The following is a 24,720-nucleotide window of genomic DNA, read 5'->3' as shown; positions in this document are numbered from 1 at the left end:
CATGCCGTGGAGGAGCTAAGTCCATGCACCACAACTACGGAGCCCGCATGCCACGACTACTGAAGCCCGCGAGCCTAGAGCCCATGCTCCGCAACAAGAGAAGCCACTGCAATGAGAAGCCCGTGCACCACAAGGAAGAGTAGCCGCGGCTTGCCGCAACTAGAGAAAGCCCACACATAGCAACGAAGACCCAACGCAGCCAAAAAAAAAACCAAACAAACAAACAGGAAACAAGAAACTTTAAGATAGCATAAATAAGTCAGATGAATAGATTACGATGAAATGTCTTTATGATAAGTAATTTTGGCGTACATTGGCATTGTGTCATACATGCATTTAAACAAGTTCAATTACATGTATTTAACAAAAAGAGAAGAGGAGAATGAACCTTAAGAGTACAAGTGTGTTGTACCCTCCACACTCTTATCAGCATATTAGCATGAGAGAGTTTGAAATGAGAGGTGGGAAACCTCAGTTCTCGAAGTTCAGTGTCCTCATTTGACTTTTATAGTTTAAGCATCTTTTAACTTGCTTCCCTGAGTATGGTTCTAGAGTTTAAGTGTTTTTAGTACAATGTGGTCTCTAAACGCAAGTCAGGTACTTCATCAGGTGCTTAGATGCAGGCACAGTGATCTGTTACAAGCCAGGGGGAAAAAGTGGACTCTGATGGATTTATTGAGCAGGCAGGATATCAATTTCAACCTTCAAGGATGATTTTGACCCTGCATGTTTTTTCACTTTTTATGCTGACTTTAAATTCCAGTTAAACAAAATATATCTCTATTTGGGTGGGAAAAAAAGATATTGAAACTATATACATTTTGATCCCACTATATATTCATTTAGAAGGATCTATAACCAAAGTATGCTCGAGTTTTTTGGTTTGTTTTCTGCTTACTTTTCTGAACTTTCTGCAATGACCTGGTTATTTTTTTTTTAAGGTCACAGAAACTTTCAGCTTATGTTCATTTTTTCTTCAACCAAAAAAGTATTAAAGTTCTTACTGTGTTTTTGGCAGATACTATGCTAGGTGCTACATTTATACGGCTGTGCAAAATAAAATAAACATGCCCCCTATGATCATGTTCAAGTGGGGAGACACATATTAACAAATAGATACAAATAAGTACATAATTACAAATGACGAGTTAGGAAAATAAAGAAGAGTTTTAAGAGAGTAAAAGGATCCAGTTTAGCTTTAGGAGCCCATGAAGGCCTTTCCAAAGAAGAAACTTCTGAGCTGAGATCTAGAGGATGGATATAGGTAAGTTAGGCAGGCAGAGAGTGGGGAGTGAGAGTGTGCTGGCGGAAGGGAACAGAATGGGAGGAGCTCCAGAAACAGGAAAGTTGGATGCATTTGCCAAGTGAGAAGAAGGCAGTGTGGGTAGAGCAGAGCTGTGGCTAGATATGGTTAAAGATAGATAGGTTCAAGATCATCCAGGGTTGTGTAAGCCATATTAAGGCACTTGAACTTTCTTCTAGTAGGCAGCTGTGGTTTGATTTACATTTGTACATTTTTTTCAGGCTGCTATATGGAGAATAGCTTGTGGATGGAAAGGCAGGGAGCCCAGGTGAAGGAAGGGAGGGTCAAGAAGTGGAAGTGAGGATACCAGTTAGCTGAAGGCTGTTGCAGTAATTAGTGTCAGAGATGGTAGCACCTAGGATTAGAGTGATGATGACAGAGATGGAGAGAAGTGGACACATTCAACTTATTTTTAGGAAATAGTTCTTCCTGGACTTGGTAATAGAATATGGAGAGTGAGGGAGAAGGAGGTGAAAAAAAAACAATTTCTAGTTTTCTAGAATAAGCAACTGGGTAAATAAAGGTGCCATTTACTGAGATGGAGAAACCTGAGGAAGAAGCAGATTTGGAGAAGATGGTCAAAATATCTACTTTGGACATGTTAAAAATGAGATTTCTGTTCTACATCCATGTGGAGATGTTAAAGCTGCAGTTGAATGTAAACAAAGTCAGTTTACAGTTAAGTTTTATGCAAGGGCACTATCTAGAAGGTGGCTCTGTTCACGTCATAAACATATGCCATTTTTTATGAAAACACCCAGGTGTGAAGATTCCAAATCTCCTGTTAGCGTTCTGGAGTAATAACGTTAACTCTCTTCCTGCCCGAAACGTAAATCTGCACACGTTCTGCAGCTGTGCACAGATGCAGGAAAATAAGTACACATACATTCAATGGTATAGACATATATGTGTGGCTACACTCTCTTTCAACTGCCTCTCAGCTCCAAGGAGGTCGATTCTCTTGTACATCCATGCACTGCTCTCAGGAACTTAATTATTCTTCCTTGCCTAACTCTGAACCTGACATAATCACCTCTCTTGGAGGATAAAGGGAGGTGGTGAAGAGATCCTCACGTATAGTTGTTTGTGTTGTATCATAATATATAAAGCAAATTTTTTTTTTATGAGGAAGGGACATCGTTTTCTAATTTTTCCTCCAAATGCTTTAGAGGCTAGCTGTGTCCTGAATGCTAGAATCTGAAGCTCAGAAAACAGGTTCCAGCTAGAGATATCTATTTCTTGGTCATCCACATATAGTGTTCCATACATTGATGATCAATGAGTTCATCCAGGAAGAGAAGAGAACCCAGTTCTGAAACCTTGAGGAACTCCAGCATTGAGAGATTTGGTAGAAGAAAGGACACTAAGGATCTACCAGAGAGGTAGGGAGCAAATAAAAGAACGTGATGCCACGGAAGCAAAGAAAAGCTCAGTGTACATATGACCCAGAAGGCTTAATAGGATCCTTGCAATCTGTCCTGAAATAGAACTCATGACTTATTTATACTTATACTGTACAAATGAACTGATACTTACCCAGCTTTTATTGCCATACACATTTTAGGTGCTTAGAAAATGCATGAAGTATGGAGTACCAGTTAAGAAAGAAAAGCACCTTTGCAGAAGATAATTCTGTAGTTACTATAAACTCTTGTTTGTCCAGAGATATTCTTTTGCCTCTTATATGTGACATGGATAAACTTCTCTTATCAGTTCCTATATTAGTGGATTTAAGAATATTGAAATATATTTTAAAGAAAATAAAGTTACTTTCAAATCTTGTATTACTTTATGACATAAAATTTTCCTTACAATGTTTTGTCTTTTGTATTATTGTCAGATTAAGCTTCCTACAATGTAACTGATTGCAGTTCCCTTTATTAAAAAATCCTTAATGATGTTGCATTTCATGTACAGTAAAATTTACACTCTTTACCCCTTTAGCTTAGGATTCCATGCCCTGCTGAATTTTGTCCCAAACAATTCCTTTTTAATATCTCCTACCACTCTCTTTAATGTAGTACATAATACAGTCTGACCACAGAAGTGTCTGATTGTTTTGCTTAATCTGTTTTCCTGCTTCCTGGTCTTTGCTAATGCTGTAACCTCTACCTAGAATGCCTTTGTTTCTTCCTCTCCATATTTCAAAAAGCCTACGTACTTTCCAAGGTACAAACTATTTTCTCCTCCTCTGAAAACGTTCCTGAGCTGGAAATTGTCTCCCTTCTAATTTATATGTCTCCTCTTATGTCACTTGCTTCTCCAGTATATTGTTGCAATATTGTACATTTCTGACAGCTTCAGTTTGACTCATGTCTCCTTCTGATTACCCTGTAACACTCCCATGGTAGTGCCTTTTTTATAGAAGTGGTTTAAGAGGTAAAGTTTTCGTCTTTCTTCAATCTGTACTTGTGTTAACTGCACTACTTTTCCATTTTTCTGTAGGATCCAATGATGCCATTGCTCCAGATTTCCCGGCTCAGGTGCTAGGCACAAGGGATGAGGACGTGGCAGACACTGTTAACATTAAACATAAAGAGGGGATCTACAGTAAGAGGGTGGTAACTAAGGCATCCTTGTCAATGGGGAAAAAACCCTTTCAGAAAGATAATGCAGGTGACTGGATTGGCTTTGTGTATTCTGTGGCCTTTTTTTTTCCTGTTCATCTTAAATGAGAGGATTGTCCAGGCTTTCTTTTTTTTTCTGCTTTGTTAATGCAAACTTTTCTCCTAGCTGTTTTATTGGATATGTGCAAGAAGGAAAATATAAAATCTTTTAAAATGCTTTAGATTTTTGAAAACTGTAGACTTTATTTTCACTATGGGAAATATATTGCAACTTTTGAAATGAAATAATATCCATTTAAGTATGTTTTAAAGACTAAAATTCATAGAAAATCTGGATTAAAATGCCTCATGAATTTATCTGTCAGATGGTACAAACTAATATCTCATAGGTTGGATTCTGCAGTAAACTGTATGGCTCACATGGTGTTTTAAATTTTTAAAACTTTTGCTGCCAACATCTTAAATTAAGATTTTGGGCTTCCCTTGAGAAGTCAGAATATGTAGTTGCACTCAACTTGTATTCCTCCATGGCAGTTATCGTTGACCCTGAGGCATGGTTGTCCTCTGCAGAGAGGACATACATTCTCCTGTTTGCTTCAGTCCCCACGAGTCTCAGACTCAATCCACTTCATACATCTACCTTGTCAGTCTGGTGACTGTGGGTATTTGAGTTTTCATCCTTGCCCCTAGATATAGGCCCCACTGTTTTATAAAAGCTTTTAATCTTTAGGAGTCTGCATGATTTGTTTTTCCCTTTGCATCCCTGACATTGTGCTTCTTTAACTCATGCACAGTAGTATTTATTAAATGAAAATTCCCGGAGCCACTGAAAATTCTACATGTATACTTGCGTGTGTTGCTTTGTTGCATTTACAGTTTTTTTATTCCTGCGCATAGCTATTAGGCAAATAGGACCTACTGATCCTGGGGCAGTATTCAAACATAGGCTGGCTCTATGTTCCAGTTTTGGCATAGTGTTAATGACTTCATGTGATGTTGTTAATGCTTTTATGAGGAAACCGAATGAAAGGCTGCTTGCTAAAGTGCACACATTTATTCTTCCAGATAACTTTTTGTTGCACTGAAAAGCATTTTGAAGTCTTTTGAAATAAGATAAAAGAAGCACATCTGCCAGTTAACATGGAGGCTGCCAAGTAAATAGAAAGGCAAATATTTTTGCAAAGTATAGTTCATAAATAAAAACTCATATACTAGTGGCAATTTGGTACATACAGATAACCCTGTGATCCCACTGTCAGACAATTGAGAAGGAGGTGGATATGGAAAAATTGACAGGGAACAAAGTGATAGACTAAGGGAACTCCATCAGAAGTCTGCACAATGAACTTACCAAATATAACTCACCTCTAGTTTGCATTTGGTAAGGATGATGTGTGTGAAATAAAGCTGGGCCTTGTTAACTGAGGGCCCCCTATAACCTCCCACTTGTTATGGGGGTCTACTGCTACTATTATTGTTGGTCTATTTCCAGACTTTGCATCCTAAGGAAAAGTCCTCCTATTTCACCGTCAGAGAAGCCCAGCCTCAGAGCCTCTCACTTTAAAGGATTAAGAAGAATAGGGGGAAGATACCTGCTGGGGAAAATTGAATAGTGACTTTTGTATTATAGCTAAGTGAGCCCATTAAATATATCAGAAGTAACAATCTCAGTAGAAGGATTGGAATATAAAAGTGGGAAAATCTGTTAGGAAACAGAACATAAAAAGAAGGGAAAAGAAAAAAAATTCAAGATTGGCCCCAAAGGGTCAACATCAAAAAACAGGTGTTCCATAGAGATAATAGAGAAGATAGAAAAGAAGGACTCAAAGGACTAATATAGGAATAAATTCCAAAACTGAAGGATATGAATTTCCACGTTAATAGGAACTGTCATGTACGTAAAAATCCACACGAACGCACACGACCTTGAAATTTTGAAACACTGGCAAGGAAAGAGATTCTGAAAGCTTCCAGGAAGAAAACAGGTACCATATAAAGAAATGCAAATTAGACTGACATTAAGCTTTTCAAAAATAATACATGGAACTAGAAACCAAAGGAGTAATGCCTTGAAATTCTGAGGGAAAACTATTTCACTAAATAAAACGAAGGAGTAGATTTAATATTTGTTAAAGGAAAACATGGGATGGAGGAAATGGGGACAACATAAGAGAGAGGGGAAAGGAATTGCCATTGCAGTGGTGGTACAGAAGATCTAGAACAAGTTCAGATTGAGGACTGCAAGAAAAAGGTCAAGTTGATAGAATACCTTATGTAGTTGACTGTATTTAGAAGAGATTTTCAATTCTCTTTACATTTATGAGGATGATGTAGGGATTGGTATATAGAAAGATAGCACATGCAAAAATAGGCAATTATTAACTCCTCAGTAAAAGCAAAACTTTGTAAAAGAAAATAAATGTGATTACAGTATACTAGTTGGTTTAACTGTGAATAATAGAAACATAACACAATCACTGAATATTGATTTCATCATCATGACTACTATTTACATAATGTATAAACAATGAACATTAATATAGGGCTAAAACTTTTCAGAAGATAGATTGAGGGAATATGGGTGTGACAGGAAAGTTCTATAAAAGGTAAATCCATATTGATCATAGAAGGAAATCAAAAAATAATTTCTGGAACTAAAAAGGATACAGCAATGTAAAGCATGTTATTTGCAAACAAGGATAGTGATACTAGAAAAAATGGCTAAATAAATTGGTGGTATTTGAAAACTGTTGATTTCTGTTACAAGTTTACTGGAACTGTTTTTTGATTAGATTATAGTTTATTTTGCCTTACCTCCCAAAACATGGAAGAGATGGCAAATGATATATTTGGCAAATACTAACTAAAATAAAGCTCATGAGCAATGTTAATATTGACAAAATAAAATTCCAGGCCAAAAAATGTTAATATATATTATGAGTTTACCACGTAAGAACAAAAGGCTCAAATATACCAATGAGATAAAATTTGACTTTATTTTCTTTTACTCAAACTTCTATGCAGGAAAAATGATGGAAAATATAGGTAAACCCAACAGTACCTATGTATCAGAAACTGAGAGACCAGGAAAGAAAATTAAAGTAGACAAGATTTAAAAATGGAATTTAAAATTTGACGTACTACAGAGAACTTTTCATGTTTTAAAGAACACACGGAACACTTAGAAAAATTGATGAAGCTGTTGGTTTTGAAGAATTGATGTTCAAACAGAACAGTTTCTTTGACTACAGTGTAGCTAAATTAGAACTCAACAATAAAAACAATAAAAACATGGAATAACAAACTGAAACAAAAATCTGTTTTATGGGTTAAGTAGTAATCCCCCCAAAATTCATGTCCACAGGAAACTTCAGAATGTGATGTTATTTGGAAATAGGGTCTTTGCAGATGTCACTAGTTAAAGATCTCTAGGTTACATCATCCTAGGGTGGGCCTTAAATCCAATGTTTAGTGTACTTATAAAAAGAGGAGGGCTTCCCTGCTGGCGCGGTGGTTGAGAATCTGCCTGCCAATGCAGGGGACACGGGTTCAAGTCTTGGTCTGGGAAGATCCCACATGCCGCGGAGCAACTGGGCCCGTGAGCCACAACTACTGAGCCTGCGCATCTGGAGCTTGTGCTCCGCAACAAGAGAGGCCGCGACAGTGAGAGGCCTGCGCACCGCGATGAAGAGTGGCCCCCACTCACCGCAACTAGAGAAAGCCCTTGCACAGAAATGAAGACCCAACACAGCCAAAAATAAATAAATTAATTAATTAATTAATTAATTAAAAAAAAAAAAAGAGAGAAGAGGAGGCCATGTGAAGACAGCAGAGATTGGAGTTATGCTGTCCAAAGCCAGGGAGCACTAGGGTTCACTAGAAGCTGGAAGAGACAAAGAAGGATTCTCCCAGATAGACTAGTTCTACAACATGGTTTTAGAAACTAAATCCAACATTTCCAGTAACCATAGAAACAGTTAAAATGAACTTTGCCATGAAAGCCCTTATATCATGCTTGATATAGGGAGGTAGGAAGATGTAAGAACCAGGACACATGAGACATGACATTTTATCTACAACTCCTGTTTGCTTTACTGAGGATGTAGTTTCAAATTCAGTCACCCTCTTCAGCTTCAGACTCAGATTCTTCTTCAGCATTTTTGAGCCACTCTCCAAACTTTTTCATTTGCTCAAGGAAGACACGTTTCCCCTTGGCAGCATGTGCATCTTTATACCACTTCAGAATGGGTTCTTCACTCAGAACTTCAGCTTTATAAAAAAGCAGCACTATTTTCTGGAAGGCTTTCATGAAATGAATGTTGTCATAGCAATACTCCTGAATCTTCAGTAACGGAGTCAGCTCAGACTGACCTTGAGTTGTAAAGGCAGCAAGGAGAGGGCTGTATTGCTTCAAGCGCTTGATGGCTTGCTCTGCTACAAGCTCCTCTTTTTTGTTCCATTCCACGGTGCTCATTACACTGGACCATACTATTCCGATGACAACTGGTTCTGGGATGTTTTTTTCATCTCCTCCTTGACATACAAAATTTTATCCTTAAATGGATCACCACGGGACATCTGTTCTCGAAGTTCTTTCTGGAGTTCCTTACGAGCTCCTATGGTTTGCTGATTCCAAACATACTGTGAAAGCTCCTTCAAGCCTGCCTCAGTAAAATACTTTGTGAAGTGTTCAATGCTTTGTTTATTGGCAGGAAAAAGTTCCATCAGTCTGTTATCCATGCTCACTTTCCGAAGACTTGGAGCTACTGCATTGATATCTTTTTCATTTATCCATGATTTAAAGAGCTTTACAGCAAAAGCTGCTGAAACCCCTTCTTTAACCAAATTCTCATTATAAAGGCTATTAAGAATGGATGCATTAAGTGTTCCATTAGCCAGAAGAACACTGGTCAACATAGCCAGCTTGTTCCTCTCCGACTCTGAAAAACCCTTTAAGAACAGCAGCAGCTTTTTAACTTCATCTTCAAAACCTTTCTCCAGGTATTTGTAGCACCTGATTAACTTGTTAAAAACCTGAGCAAATGCTTACATGGTCTCTAGGTCTTCTTGTGCTGCGAACACACAGACATCTGTATGCATCATGTCATCTGCCAGTGTACCACCTGGGGCCAGCATTCCACCGGCCACCAGAATGTCAAAGAGTGTTTCTGCATATCGGCAGTAATCAAGTTTTGCTCCAGAAGCATCAAGAAACTTTGCTACTGCTTCCAAATCAGTACCAGTTTCAGTTAAGCCTTGAATAATGCAGTCTTGAAACTGAGTAGAGTCAAACCTCTTTTTCATCTCTTTTTCTGGTTTTAAAACCCTGGCCTGATAGCGTTGCCTTTTGCTGCTTTTGATTATTCATAAAAGACACCCGAATTTAAGGCGAAGAGAAAAGAGCCAGAAATCCCGGAGTTGGCGGCAACTGCGGTGGTGGTGTCTCCTCTGCCACATGAATATTCTTTACAGCAGTTTTCGTAATAGCTCCAAACTGGCAATTACCCAGATGCCATTATTTTTATATTTATTATGCCATTATTTTTCCAGTAGTATGAGTGAATTGTAGCATATTAACACTGTTGAATAGTAACCAGTAAATGAGACTGAGTAAAAGACAAATATATGTTTTAACACTTAACGAATCTTACAGATATAATGTAAGAGAAGAAAGCAAGACATAAAGGCTATGTGCTGTATTATTCCATTTATATAAAGTTCAGAAATATAAGTAATTTGTTGCATTTAAAATGGGGTGTTATGCTCAGCCTGGGGGAGATTGAAAGAATGAGGGGAGAGCATGTAGCGTTCTAGGCAGATTTTTTTTTTTTTAACCTGGTACCTGTTCACTTTTTACCAAAAGTGAAAAGTTCACTGAGTTCTCTGTGCATTTTTTGATACATGTCTTCTGATACATAATGCAAAAGATTTTTTTAAGATACTTTTTTGAAAAACAACAAAAAATAAGTACTTAGAAATGAATCTAACAAATGACATGTAAAACTAATGTAGAGAAAATGATAAAGCTTCATTGAAATATATTAAGGAAGACTTAAATAAATTCAATGAATCGCTACTCAAAATTCCAGTAGAATTTTTCATGGAACTTGACAGGCTGATTCCAAAATTTTTTGGAAAATCAAAAAGTATATTTAGGGCTTCCCTGGTGGCGCAGTGGTTGAGAGTCTGCCTGCCAGTGCAGGGGACACGGATTCGAGCCCTGGTCTGGGAGGATCCCACATGCCGCGGAGCGACTGGGCCCGTGAGCCACAATTGCTGAGCCTGCGCGTCTGGAGCCTGTGCTCCGCAACAAGAGAGGCCGCGATAGTGAGAGGCCCGCGCATCGCGATGAAGAGTGGCCCCCATTCGCTGCAACTAGAGAAAGCCCTCGCACAGAAACGAAGACCCAGCACAGCCAAAAATAAATAATAAATAAATTAAAAAAAAAAAAAAAAGTATATTTAAAGAATAAGGTAAGAGAACTTGCCATACCGGACGTCAAAAGACTTATATGTGTGTGTGTGTGTTTATGTATATACATATATATAATTTATATATATATAAAATATATATATTTAAGACCTCACTTGCAAAGGAATAAACAAAGAAAAGTGGAACAACATGTTGACCCAGAAACACACCCATGAATGTGGAAACTAATATATAACACAGATGACATAACAATCCTGGAGAAAGGATGAACTATTCAATAGTGTTTGGGCCATTGATTATATATGTAAGAAAAAATAAAATCAGATAGATCCCTGCTGTACACTAAACAAAAAAGTAGTCCAAATGATATTAAATGTATTTAAGCTTTTAGAATTTAGATGACTATCCTTTGACCATGAAATAATGATTTCTTAAAGAAGACACACAGAGCACAGGTCATGAAGGAAAAAGAAAATAAGTGGCATTATTAAAATGAAAAATTTTGTGCACTGAAAGACATCATAAATAATTCAAAGACAAGACACAGACTGAGAGAAGATATTTGAAACTCATACAGCCTACCAAGAAATTTTATAGTAATGTTCATTGTAATGCTTTTCAATATTAAAAAATTAGAAATAGCCTAAAGTTTATCAACAGGTGAAAATTGATATATTAATTCCATAGAATTCTACATAACACTGAGAATGAGTTAATTAGAGTCACTAAGAGTAAATCCCCCAATCGTAATACTGAGTGTAAAAGGCAAGTTACTTAAAGGTACACAGAGTATTATACCCTTTATATAAAGTTTAAAGACATGCAAAACAATCCAGTACCTTGTTGACTAATACATGCAGCACTGTATAGTAAAAAGTTCAAGAACATCCTTGAGATTGACGAACTCTAAATTGAGCTTAAGGTTGCTGCTGAAAAGAGAGAATGGTATCATTGAGGCTTTACACAGGGTATCATTATCATTATATCTGTAATGTTTTATCTTATTTCTTAAGCTCTATAGTAGACACATTGGTGTTCATTATGTTGTTTTTAGTAATCTGTAGTGCCTTTCTGACTGCTCTGTTGAAAAATATTCATGCTTGGAGATAGGAAGTGAATCTCTTGTCAATCCATTGTAAAAAACATAACCATATTAACTGCTTGATAACTGTATCCTAGTTGTTGTATTGGTGATTTTTAATTTATTTACCAACATTAGTATTTTGCACTTGAGTTTTCTCATACAATAAAAAAGAAAAGAGCTGATTTTAAAAGACCAATAAGGTAGATAAATCTCTAGCAAGTATGACCAAGAAAAACAGAAAGAAAATAGAAAGCATTTGACAAATTTAACCTCAGGAGATTTTTAAAAATTATATGAGTATAATATATAAAATCTAGATGATATAGATGCTTTTCTAGGATTATACGAAATATCAAAATTTGCCCCCTAAGTGACAAAAATTTTGAATAGGCTTGTTCAGATGTACTTTACTACTTTGAAAGATACCTGATCTGGATTTTTTTTTTTTTTAGCTGTTGCATCAAATCAGCAAAGAACAGATTTTGTTTAAAGTGATTGTACACAGAAGAATATGGAAAACTTTCCAAACCCCCCAAAACTGTCATATGTTATAAAGTCCTTAAAACTGTCACAGCTTTTACATGGTTGAGCCTAAGAGATGCTTTTTTTCCTAATATATAAAGAGGTTTTTGTTTTTGTTTTTGTTTGGGGTGGAGTGGGTGGATTGTTTTTGTTTGGGGTGGAGTGGGTGGATTACTTGCTTGTGTTATCTTTTCCTTCTCCCTGGGATCAAATGACATCATTATTCCAGATGCTCAAGTTCAAGTACTCATCACTGGGGATGAGGACCTCTCAGACAAAAACCAGAAAAAGGAGATCTACAGTAAAAGGGCAGTGACCGAGGCTGCTCGATCTGAAGAAAAAGAATCCTTGCAGAAAGACACTACAGGTAGTGGAACTGTAGAATTATCTGCCTATTGTTCTATTCTGGCCTTCTAAAATGAATATAAATAGAAAAGTATTATATATTCTTGCTCTCTTCAACCCTCCATCTTCTTCATATGTTAAATAGGATGTTAGCTGCAACTTTTGATATACACTGGCAGGTAAAACTAACATTTTTAAAGCTCTTTGAGATATTTTTGGAGAACTTTGTGAATATTGTACACAAATTAATCTCATTGCCAGAAATTCACATAATGGACTTTTTAAAACTCTACTGATAAAAATATTAGTTGCCATGAGATGCTAATTCTCTAATAAAATTGTTTTACATAGGCCTTTGTTCTTCAGGAATTTAGCTTGTTTACTTCCTAACTACCTACCCAGTTAATTTACTTTGGTATGACCGTGCTGATTAAAAATGCCTGTAAAAGTGTGTTTAGTTTAGGATAGTTTTGGCTCTGAGAGATGAAAACAAAAACAAAATGACATTGGCTTAAAGAAGACAGAAAAGAGTATCAGGGAACAAAGCTCTTTCTCTCCTGTTGCTTCAACATTTTAGCCTCCATTCTCATGCTGTAGTTATCAGACACGTATTCCAGCCAGCAGAAAGGAAAAAAAAGGAAAAAGAAAAAAGTGTATTTCTTCCTTTAAATACTTCTCAAAAGTTAAATGTACCATTCCCCTTCCATCCTATTGGCCAGACTTATTCACACGGTCACACCAACCTATGTTGCCAGGGAGGCTGGGAAATGTAATCTCTATGATGGTATGCCCAGCTAAGTCAGGTTCTATTTTAGAGGAAAAGGAAAATGGATTTCGGAGGACAGCTGGTAGTCTGCCACAAGTATAAATAAAAACATAGTTTGGACTATAATTAGCCACTTCTCTTTTTTTGTGTATTGCTTCTTTTTCAGAAGTTATATTGTATTCTGGGCAATACTGTATTCGAAAATTTACCGGCTTTTTTGCTGTTTTTAAACGAATGCTTCAGAAAAAGTTTTGATCATGTTAATCTCCTCATCAGAAAGTTTTCATTGCCCTTGAAAATAAAACCTAGGACTTCACTGGTGGTGCAATGGTTAAGAATCCGCCTGCCAATGCAGGGGACACGGGTTCGAGCCCTCCTGTGCTCCGCAGCAAGAGAAGCCACCGCAGTGAGAAGCCCGCGCACCACAATGAAGAGTAGCCCCGCTCGCCGCAACTACAGAAAGCCCGCGCGCAGCAATGAGCACCCAATGCAACCAAATAAATAAATAAATAAATACATTTATTAAAGAAAAAGAATGAAAACTAAACTTATTAAGCCTAGTCTTTCAGAACAGTAGAATGGGCTCCCAAAGAACCTTTCAAATGCTAATTTTTCTCTTTTCCTTACAAATTCTATAATCTAATAAATTATATACTTGCACTGTTTCTTAGATGTTCCGTTGCTTTCCTGATTCCATTTTTTTCATATGTATTCACCTTTGCCCAAAATGCTTTTCTCTTTCCATCTCAGTTTTTTGGTTTGTTTTAAACATCTTTATTGGAGTATAATTGCTTGACAATGGTGTGTTAGTTTCTGCTTTATAACAAAGTGAATCAGCTATACATATACATATATCCCCATATCTCCTCCCTCTTGCGTCTCCCTCCCACCCTCCCTATCCCACCCCTCTAGGTGGTCACACCGCACTGAGCTGATCTCCCTGTGCTATGCGGCTGCTTCCCACTAACTATCTATTTTACATTTGGTAGTATATGAGTCCATGCCACTCTCTCACTTCGTCCCAGCTTCCCCTTCCCCCTCCCCGTGTCCTCACGTCTGTTCTCTACGTCTGCGTCTTTATTCCTGTCCTGCATCCATCTCACTGTTTATCCAGTGTAACTCTCTTCTCACACTAGTAGATGCTTGAGAGGTATTTTAAAATAATTTTTGTCAGCTTCCTGTCTGAATCTTGATTTCCCTCTCTTAGGTTCCAGGGCTGCTGCTGCTTCAGAGCAGTCAGCTCAACTACAAGACACGAAGATTGATAATCTAGCAGACACTAAAGCCATTAAACAGAAAGGGGAGATCCACAGTAAGAGGACAGTTCCTAAGGAAGCCTGGCCCGAAGAGAAGAAATCCTTGCAAATAGATATTGCAGGTAATGGGGAGTGGGGTAGGGGGTGTGAGAGAGAGAGAGCATGCACACACAAACGCCTGTGTCTGCGTGTTTCCACTTAATTCTGATGAGACTATAGTCTCACAATTTAAACAGATTTCCATTTTTTTATTTTTTACTTTCTTACGCATATCACTTCAGTGCTTCTTTGTGTGGATGTATGTATTTATTTTAAGATAATTGTTACTTCTGGGAAAAGACACTGGCAATTTAGAAACCAAGTTACAATTAAATACCCAAGGCTGATAGTATTATAAGTGAAGTATCATGTCTCAACACTGAAACAGGGGAAAGCTTAAGGCATTCCAGATGACTGTGACAAAGACAGAAAGCACCTCAATACAAACTTTTAAAAATTACAATAAAAAAGACCCAAGATCAAATCTATTTATGTTTACCCATGGCCCCCTTTTTCTAATAACATAAAAGAAAAGTGTATAGGACACAAGCTGTTACTACCTCGCTGTCAAACTTTATGTCTTAGAGGAATATAGAACAGTATCCAGATAAGAAAAGAAAGGAGTCAAGAAGCTAATCTAGCGATACTGTATTTTGAAAATAGTCCTCGTGCAGCTGCTTACATCAAGAATGTATTATTAGATGGATGATTTTCCATAAGGCCACCAAGACTACACAGTGGGAAAAGAATAGTCTCTTCAACAAATGGTGTTGGAAAACGATATCCACATGCAGAAGAATTAATTTGGACCATTACCTTTTACCATATACAAAATTAACTCAAAATGGATCAAAGATCCAAACAGAAGAGCTAAAATTATAAAACTCTTAGGAGAAAACATGGGGGAAAAGCTTCATGACATTGGATTTGGCAATGATTTCTTGGATATGACACCAAAAGTATAGGCAACAAAAGCAAAAATAAATAAATTATACTATATCAGAATTTAAAACTCTGCTTCAAAGGACACAATCAACAGAGTTAAAAGACGACCTGTGGAATAGGAGAAAATATTTGCAAATCATGATAAGTGATCAATATCCAGATTATATATGGAACTTCTAAAAGTTAACAACAAAGAAACCCAATTTAAAAGTGGGTAAAGGACTCGAATAGACAATTCTCCAGGGAGTATGTATGAATGGCCAACAAGTATGTGAAAAGATGCTTAATGTCACTAATCATCAGAGAAATGCAAATCAAAACCACAATGAGATACTACTGCACACCTATTAGGATGGGTAGTATCAAAAGAACAGAAAATAACAATTGTTGGCAAGGATGCAGAGAAATTGGATCCCTTGTGCACTGCTGGTGGAAATATAAAATGGCACAGCCATTATGGAAAACAGTATGGAGGTTCCTAAAAAATTAAAAATAGAATGACGATATGATACAGCAATCCCACTTCTGGGTGTATATCCAAAGGATTCAAAGCAGGATCTCAGAGATATCTGCACACCCATGTTCATTGCAGCATTACTCAGAGTAATCAAGATATGTCCATCAGCAGATGAATGGATAAATATAATGTGATATATATATAATAGAATGTTATGCAGCCTTAAAAAAAGAAAATCCTGTCACATGCTATAATATACATGAATCTCAAGGACCTTGTGCTGAGTGAAGTAAGCCAGTCACAAAAAGATAAATACTGTATATTCCACCTGCATGAAGTATCTGAAATAGTGAAAATCATAGAAACAAAGTAGAAAAGTGGCTGCCAACGGCCTGGGAGAGAAAGGAGGGAGAATTAATGTTTATTGGGTATAGAGTTTCAATGTTGCAAGATGAAGATGTTCTAGAGATCTGTTGTGCAACAGTGTGAACATACTTAACGCTGCTGAACTGTATGCTTAAAAATTGGTTAAGATGGTAAATTTAACCTTCTGTGTTTATCACACACAAAAAAGAATGTGTAAGGTGAAAAAACAACATTGCAACTCTGCAGTGGGTAGTCTAGGAGACATAGCTCAGAAAAGAAAGATGGAAATATAACCTGCAGAAGCATACTCTAGCCCAGGCCGCACAGAGGTGAGCGGCGGGCGGGCGAGCGAGAGAAACTTCATCTGCAGCTCCCTATCGCTCCCAATTCCTCACGTTACCGCCTGAACCATCCCCCCACCCCCCATCCCCGTCTGTGGAAAAATTGTCTTCCATGACACCAGTCCCTGGTGGCAAAAAGGTTGGGGACTGCTGCCCTAGAGGACCCTCAAGGAGAAATGGATAATACAGAACACTAGAGAGCTTGAACACACATACTTAGCCCATGACAGACCATAGAAATGAAAGTAGAAAAAAAAAAAGCAGATTTAGAGAAACATCTGGAAATAATGAGGTTGATGTGTATAAATGTTTGTATGCTTTTAAAAAAAAACCTTTCAAATGCTCATAGAACATTTTTTTTCAAACAGCTTTTTTGATATGTAATGCACATATATAATTCTCCCACTTAAAGTGTACCATTTAATGATTTTTATCCTATTCACAGATACGTGCAACCATCAACACAGTTGACTTTAGAACATTTTTATCACCTCAGAAAGAAACCCTATACCCCTTAGCTATCACCCCTCTATTTCCTCATCACCCACCTCCCCCCAAGCCCTAAGGCAACCACTGATCTACTTTGTCTCTATTATAAATTTTCCTATTCTAGACCTTAATACAAATGGAATCATTTAATGTCTGGACTTCTGTGACTGGCTTCTCTTAACTCATCATGATGTTTTCAGGTTCATCCAAGTTAGGGCTTGTATCATTATTTTATTCCTTCTAATGGCTCAATAATATTTCATCGTATGTATGTATCACATTTTGTTTATCTGTTTGTTGATGGATATTTGGTTGTTTCCACCTTTTGGCTACTATGAATAATGCTTTTATAAAATAATGATTTTATATTTATAAAATATAAATGCTTTTCTCTTCATGTACAGGTTTTTATATGGACAGTATGTTTTCATTTGTCTTGGGTATGTACCCAGGAATGGAGTTCCTAGATCATGTGATAACTTTATATTTCATCATCTGAGGAGTTGTCAGACTGTTTGCCAAAGTGGCTGCACCATTTTACATTCCCAGGAGCAATGTATGAGGATTTCAATTTCTCTACAAACTCAGCAACACTTATTATCTGACTTTTTCATTGGATCTATTCTAGTGGATGTGAATTTGTATCTCATTTTGCTTTTGATTTGCATTTGCCTCATGATTATGACGTTGAACATCTTTCTGTGTGCTTATTGGCCAGTTGTGTGTTATCCTTGGAGAAATGTGTATTCAGATCCTGGCCTGGTTTTTATTTGGGTTATGTCTCTTTTTTATTGAGTTTTAAGAGTTCTATGTATTCTAGATACACATTCTTATCAAAATTTTGATTTTGATATATTCTCCCATTCTGTGAGTTAAAATTGGGAAGTATGAGTCCTCCAACATTACCTTATTTTTCATGATTGTCTTGGCTATTCTGGGTCCTTGACAATTCCATATACTCAAAATTTCTACTAAGAAATCAGCTAGGATTCTGATAGGGATTGTGTTGAATCTGTTATCAGTTTGGTGAGAATTGCTTTCTTAACAGTAAGTCCATGGACTTGGGATGTTTGATTTAGATAGATATTTATTTATTTAGATATTTATTTATTTATTTAGATATTTATTTAGATATTCTTTAATTTCTTGCAGTAATTTTTTGTAGCTTTCAGAGTAGAAGTTTTGCTCTTATGTTAAATTTACATTAAGATTTTAATTTTTTTGAGGCTGTTGTGAACAGAATGGTTTTCTTTTGCTTTTGTTTTAGTTTTTGTTTTCGTTTTTGTCTGTGCTGCTTGACTTGAGGGATCTTAGTTCCCCAACCTGGGATCTAACTTATGCCCCCTTGCAGTGGAATTGCAGAGTCCTAACCACTGGACTGCCAGAGAATTCCCCCAGGATGGTTTTCTTAATTTCATTTTCAGTTTGTTAATTGCAAGTATATAGTAATACAATTGATTTTTTTAATATTTAACTTTTATCCTGCCACCATGCTGAACTCGTTTATTAGTTCTAAATGGTGAATGGGATTGTTTGCTTAATTTGTCTTTCTTTTTTTTTTTTTTTCACTCACACACACACTGTATTTTATTTTTACAAGAGATAAATAGACTGACACCAAGCATTGTACATGGATGACCACAACAAAAGCAACAATGATTGCAATTACCAAACATGAAACACACTCATACTATGTCATAATATTGACATTCAGTCCAGTAATCCTCCACTGTAACAGCTCCTTTACTTTGCAGTGAAAATTGATTTGTATATTCTTTGCCTCTGAGTCCTTGTGGGATTTTTTCTTTTTTTAAATTCAAACAGAAAGTCACAAAAATTATACTCATCCTCATCAGTTCACTCAGTCCCATGTAATTAATTTTTTTTTTCATCTTGATCTTTTGTTAGCACTTTTATGAGCTCATCAGTTTTTCATTAGAGTTCTGAAAAATGCTTATTCATTCAGTTCAGCATTACAGTCAGTTACCAGAAACCTGTACTTGTCAGAGTCTTTTCCATGAATTTCCTGAAGATGAAACCCTTTTATAGGAACATATTTACAAAAGCATCAGAGTACACCCAGAACTGTCTGTAAATGACAAAAGACTTAAAAATGACCACGGTTAAAGATTTGATGAAAGTTCATAATAATGCAGTTGACAAGAAAATTAGTTATTTCTGAGATATACATTTTAAAGTAATAACTAGGATTATGACATAACATTATACCAGAACATATAAGATTTTTAGAAATTTCATGTAATGTCTGAAACATTTATATTAACATATTTCCATACAAATAACCCAATGAAAGTTTAGTATTAGTTGTTTTGTTTGTTTCTTTGTTTATACTGCAGGTTCTTATTAGTCATCAATTTTATACACATCAGTGTATACATTTCAATCCCAATCTCTCAATTCAGCACACCACCATCCCCACCCCACTGCAGTTTTCCCCCCTTGGTGTCCATATGTCTTTTCTCTACATCTGTGTCTCAACTTCTGCCCTGCAAACCGGCTCATCTGTACCATTTTTCTAGGTTCCACATACATGCGTTAATATATGATATTTGTTTTTCCCTTTCTGACTTACTTCACTCTGTATGACAGTCTCTAGATCCATCCACGTCTCAACAAATGACTCAATTTCATTGCTTTTTATGGCTGAGTAATATTCCATTGTATATATGTACCACAACTTCTTTATCCATTCGTCTGTTGATGGGCATTTATGTTGCTTCCATGACCTGGCTATTGTAAATAGTGCTGTAATGAACATTCGGGTGCATGTGTCTTTTTGAATTACGGTTTTCTCTGGGTGTATGCCCAGTAGTGGGATTGCTGAGTCATATGGTAATTCTATTTTTAGTTTTTTAAGGAACCTCCATATTGTTCTCCATAGTGGCTGTATCAATTTACATTCCCACCAACAGTGCAAGAGGGTTCCCTTTTCTCCACACCCTCTCCAGCATTTGTTGTTTGTAGATTTTCTGATGATGCCCATTCTAACAGGAGTGAGGTGATACCTCATTGTAGTTTTGATTTGCATTTCTCTAATAATTAGTGATGTTGAGCATCTTTTCATGTGCTTCGTGGCCGTCTGTATGTCTTCTTTGGAGAAATGTCTGTTTAGGTCCTCTGCCCATTTTTGGATTGCGGTGTTTGTTTAATATTGAGCTGCATGAGCTGTTTATATATTTTGGAGATTAATCCTTTGTCCGTTGATTTGTTTGCAAATTTTTTCTCCCATTCTGAGGGTTGTCTTTTCGTCTTGTTTATGGTTTCCTTTGCTGTGCAAAAGCTTTGAAGTTTCATTAGGTCCCATTTGTTTATTTTTGTTTTTATTTCCATTACTCTAGGAGGTGGATCAAAAAAGATCTTGCTGTGATTTATGTCAAAGAGTGTTCTTCCTATGTTTTCCTCTTAAGTGTTTTATAGTGTCCAGTCTTACATTTAGGTCTCTAATCCATTTTGAGTTTATTTTTGTGTATGGTGTTAGGGAGTATTCTAATTTCATTCTTTTGCGTGTAGCTGTCCAGTTTTCCCAGCACTACTTACTGAAGAGACTGTCTTTTCTCCATTGTATATCTTTGCCTCCTTTGTCATAGATTAGTTGACCATAGGTGGGTGGGTTTATCTCTGGGCTTTCTATCTTGTTCCATTGATCTATGTTTCTGTTTTTGTGCTAGTACCATATTGTCTTGATTACTGTAGCTTTGTAGTATAGTCTGAAGTCAGGGTGTCTGATTCCTCCAGCTCCGTTTTTTTTCCTCAAGACTACTCTGGCTATTCGGGGTCGTTTGTGTCTCCATACAAATTTTAAGATGATTTGTTCTAGCTCCGTAAAAAATGTCATTGGTAATTTGATAGGGATTGCATTGAATCTGTAGATTGCTTTGGGTAGTATACTCATTTTCACAATGTTGATTCTTCCAATCCAAGAACATGGTATATCTCTCCATCTGTTGGTATCATCTTTAATTTCTTTCATCAGTGTCTTATAGTTTTCTGCATACAGGTCTTTTGTCTCCCTAGGTAGGTTTATTCCTAGGTATTTTATTCTTTTTGTTGCAGTGGTAAATGGGAGTGTTTGCATAATTTCTCTTTCAGATTTTTCATCATTAGTGTATAGGAATGCAAGAGGTTTCTGTGCATTAATTTTGTATCCTGCAACTTTACCATATTCGTTAATTAGCTTTAGAAGTTTTCTGGTGGCAGTTTTAGGATTCTCTATGTATAGTATCATGTCCTCTGCAAACAGTGACAGTTTTACTTCTTCTTTTCCAATTTGTATTCCTTTTATTTCTTTTTCTTCTCTGATTGCCATGGCTAGGACTTCCAGAACTATGTTGAATAATAGTGGTGAGAGTGGACATCCTTGTCTCGTTCCTGATCTTAGAGGAAATGCTTTCAGTTTTTCACCATTGAGAATGATGTTTGCTGTGGGTTTATCATATATGGCCTTTATCATGTTGAGGTAGGTTCCCTCTATGCCCACTTTCTGGAGAGTTTTTATCATAAATGGGTGTTGAATTTTGTCAAAAGCTTTTTCTGCATCTACTGAGATGGTCATATGGTTTTTATTCTTCAATTTGTTAATATGGTGTATCACATTGATTGATTTGCGTATATTGAAGAATCCTTGCATCCCTGGGATAAATCCCACTTGATCATGGTGTATGATCCTTTTAATGTGTTGTTGGATTCTGTTTGCTAGTATTTTGTTGAGGATTTTTGCATCTATATTCATCAGTGATATTGGTCTGTAATTTTCTTTTTTTGTAGTGTCTTTGTCTGGTTTTGGTATCAGGGTGATGGTGGCCTCATAGAATGAGTTTTGGAGTGTTCCTTCCTCTGCAATTTTTTGGAAGAGTTTGAGAAGGAGAGGTGTTAGCTCTTCTCTAAATGTTTGATAGAATTCACATGTGAAGCCATCTGGTCCTGGACTTTTGTTTGTTGGAAGATTTTTAATCACAGTTTCAATTTCATTACTTGTGATTGGTCTGTTCATATTTTCTGTTTCTTCCTGGTTCAGTCTTGGAAGGTTATACCTTTCTAAGAATTTGTCCATTTCTCCCAGGTTGTCCATTTTATTGGCATAGAGTTGCTTGTAGTAGTCTCTTAGGATGCTTTGTATTTCTGCGGTGTCTGTTGTAACTTCTCCTTTTTCATTTCTGATTTTATTGATTTGAGTCCTCTCTCTCTCTTTCTTGATGAGTCTGGCTAATGGCTTATCAATTTTGTTTATCTTCTCAAAGAACCAGCTTTTAGTTTTATTGATCTTTGCTATTGTTTTCTTTGTTTCTATTTCATTTATTTCTGCTCTGATCTTTATGATTTCTTTCCTTCTGCTAACTTTGGGTTTTGTTTGTTCTTCTTTCTCTAGTTTATTTTAGGTGTAAGGTTAGATTGTTTACTTGAGATTTTTCTTGTTTCTTTAGGTAGGCTTGTATAGCTATAAACTTCCCTCTTAGAACTGCCTTTGCTGCATCCCATAGGTTTTGGGTCGTCGTGTTTTCATTGTTATTTGTCTCTAAGTATTTTTTGATTTCCTCTTTGATTTCTTCAGTGATCGCTTGGTTATTTAGCCTCCATGTGTTTGTGTTTTTTATGTTTTTTCCCCTGTAATTCATTTCTTATCTCATAGCGTTGTGGTCAGAAAAGATGCTTGATATGATTTCAATTTTCTTAAATTTACTGAGTCTTGATTTGTGACCCAAGATGTGATCTATCCGGGAGAATGTTCTGTGCGCACTTGAGAAGAACGTGTAATCTGCTGTTTTTGGATGGAATGTCCTATAAATATCAATTAAATCTATCTGGTCTATTGTGTCATTTAAAGCTTCTGTTTCCTTATTTATTTTCATTTTGGATGATCTGTCGATTGGTGTAAGTGAGGTGTTAGAGTCCCCCACTATTATTGTGTTACTGTCGATTTCCTCTTTTATAGCTGTTAGCAGTTGCCTTATGTATTGAGGTGCTCCTATGTTGGGTGCATATATATTTATAATTGTTTTATCTTCTTCTTGGATTGATCCCTTGATCATTATGTAGTGTCCTTCCTTGTCTCTTGTAACATTCTTTATTTTAAAGTCTATTTTATCTGATATGAGTATAGCTACTCCAGCTTTCTTTTGATTTCCATTTGCATGGAATATCTTTTTCCATCCCCTCACTTTCAGTCTGTATGTGTCCCTAGGTCTAAAGTGGGTCTCTTGTAGACAGCATATATATGGGTCTTGTTTTTGTATCCATTCATCAAGCCTGTGTCTTTTGGCTGGAGCATTTAATCCATTCGCGTTTAAGGTAATTATCAATATGTATGTTCCTATGACCATTTTCTTAATTGTTTTGGGTCTGTTTTTGTAGGTCCTTTTCTTCTCTTGTGTTTCCCACTTAGAGAAGTTCCTTTAGCATTTGTTGTAGAGCTGGTTTGGTGGTGCTGAATTCTCTTAGCTTTTGCTTGTCTGTAAAGCTTTTGATTTCTCCATCAAATCTAAATGAGATCCTTGCCGGGTAGAGTAATCTTGGTTGTAGGTTCTTCCCTTTCATCACTTTAAGTATATCATGCCACTCCCTTCTGGCTTGCAGAGTTTCTGCTGAGAAATCCGCTGTTAACCTTATGGGATTTCCCTTGTATGTTATTTGTCGTTTTTCCCTTGCTGCTTTCAATAATTTTTCTTTGTCTTTAATTTTTGCCACTTTGATTACTATGTGTCTCGGCATGCTTCTCTTTGGGTTTATCCTGTATGGGACTCTCTGCGCTTCCTGGATTTGGGTGGCTATTTCCTTTCCCATATTAGGGAAGTTTTGGACTATAATCTCTTCAGATATTTTCTCTGGTCCTTTCTCTCTCTCTTCTCCTTCTGGGATCCCTATAATGTGAATGTTGTTGCGTTTAATGTTGTCCCAGAGGTCTCTTAGGCTGTCTTCATTTTTTTCATTCTTTTTTCTTAATCTGTTCCGCAGCAGTGAATTCCACCATTCTGTCTTCCAGGTCACTTATCCATTCTTCTGCCTCAGTTATTCTACTATTGATTCCTTCTAGTGTAGTTTTCATTTCAGTTATTGCATTGTTCATCTCTGTTTGTTTGTTCTTTAATTCTTCTAGGTCTTTGTTAATCATTTCTTGCATCTTCTCAATCTTTGCCTCCATTCTTATTCCGAGGTCCTGGATCATCTTCACTATCATTATTCTGAATTCTTTTTCTGAAAGGTTGCCTATCTCCACTTCATTTAGTTGTTTTTCTGGGGTTTTTTTCTTGTTCCTTCATCTGGTATATAGCCCTCTGCCTTTTCATCTTGTCTATCTTTCTGCAAATATGGTTTCTGTTCCACAGGCTGAAGGACTGTAGTTTTTCTTGCTTCTGCTGTCTGCCCTCTGGTGGTTGAGGCTATCTAAGAGGCTTGATGGGAGGCTCTGGAGGTGGGTAGAGCTGACTGTTGCTGTGTCGGTCAGAGCTCCATAAAACTTTAATCCACTTGACTGTTGATGGGTGGGGCTGGGTTCCCTCCCTGTTGGTTGTTTTGCCTGAGGCAACCCAACACTGGAGCCTACCCGGGCTCTTTCGTGGGGCTAATGGCAGACTCTGGGAGGGCTCACGCCAAGGAGTACTTCCCAGAACCTCTGCTGCCAGTGTCCTTGTCCCCACGGTGAAACAGAGCCAGCCCCCACCTCTGCAGGAGACCCCCCAACACCAGCAGGTATGTCTGGTTCAGTCTCCCCCAGGGTCACTGCTCCTTCCCCTGGGTCCCGATGCACACACTATTTTGTGTGTGCCCTCCAAGAGTGGGGTCTCTGTTTCCCC

The 24,720-nt window shown here is 37.0% G+C and overlaps 1 protein-coding gene and 1 pseudogene across 7 annotated transcripts in view; one reads left to right on the top strand and one right to left on the bottom strand.

The window, feature by feature from the left end:
• Positions 1-24,720, top strand: part of ALMS1 (ALMS1 centrosome and basal body associated protein) — a 235,882-nt gene that overhangs the window by 156,068 nt on the left and 55,094 nt on the right. For all 7 annotated transcript variants that reach the window (XR_009009950.1, XR_009009949.1, XM_057558483.1 and 4 more), the window contains exons 14-16: positions 3,749-3,919; positions 12,138-12,275; positions 14,227-14,397. Coding sequence is in view for 5 of the 7 variants with exons in the window: in XM_057558483.1 (XP_057414466.1) it covers positions 3,749-3,919; positions 12,138-12,275; positions 14,227-14,397 (480 nt within the window). In the remaining 2 variants the exon portion in view is untranslated. The remainder of the gene's footprint in view (positions 1-3,748; positions 3,920-12,137; positions 12,276-14,226; positions 14,398-24,720) is intronic.
• LOC130709409 (eIF5-mimic protein 2-like) lies at positions 7,985-9,238 on the bottom strand (annotated as a pseudogene).

This window comes from Balaenoptera acutorostrata, chromosome 12 (genome assembly GCF_949987535.1).
Source record: "Balaenoptera acutorostrata chromosome 12, mBalAcu1.1, whole genome shotgun sequence".
In the NCBI taxonomy this organism is placed as follows: Eukaryota; Metazoa; Chordata; class Mammalia; order Artiodactyla; family Balaenopteridae; genus Balaenoptera; species Balaenoptera acutorostrata.
The sequence above is the reverse complement of the archived record's forward strand: the minus strand, read 5'-3'. Positions and strand labels throughout refer to the sequence as shown.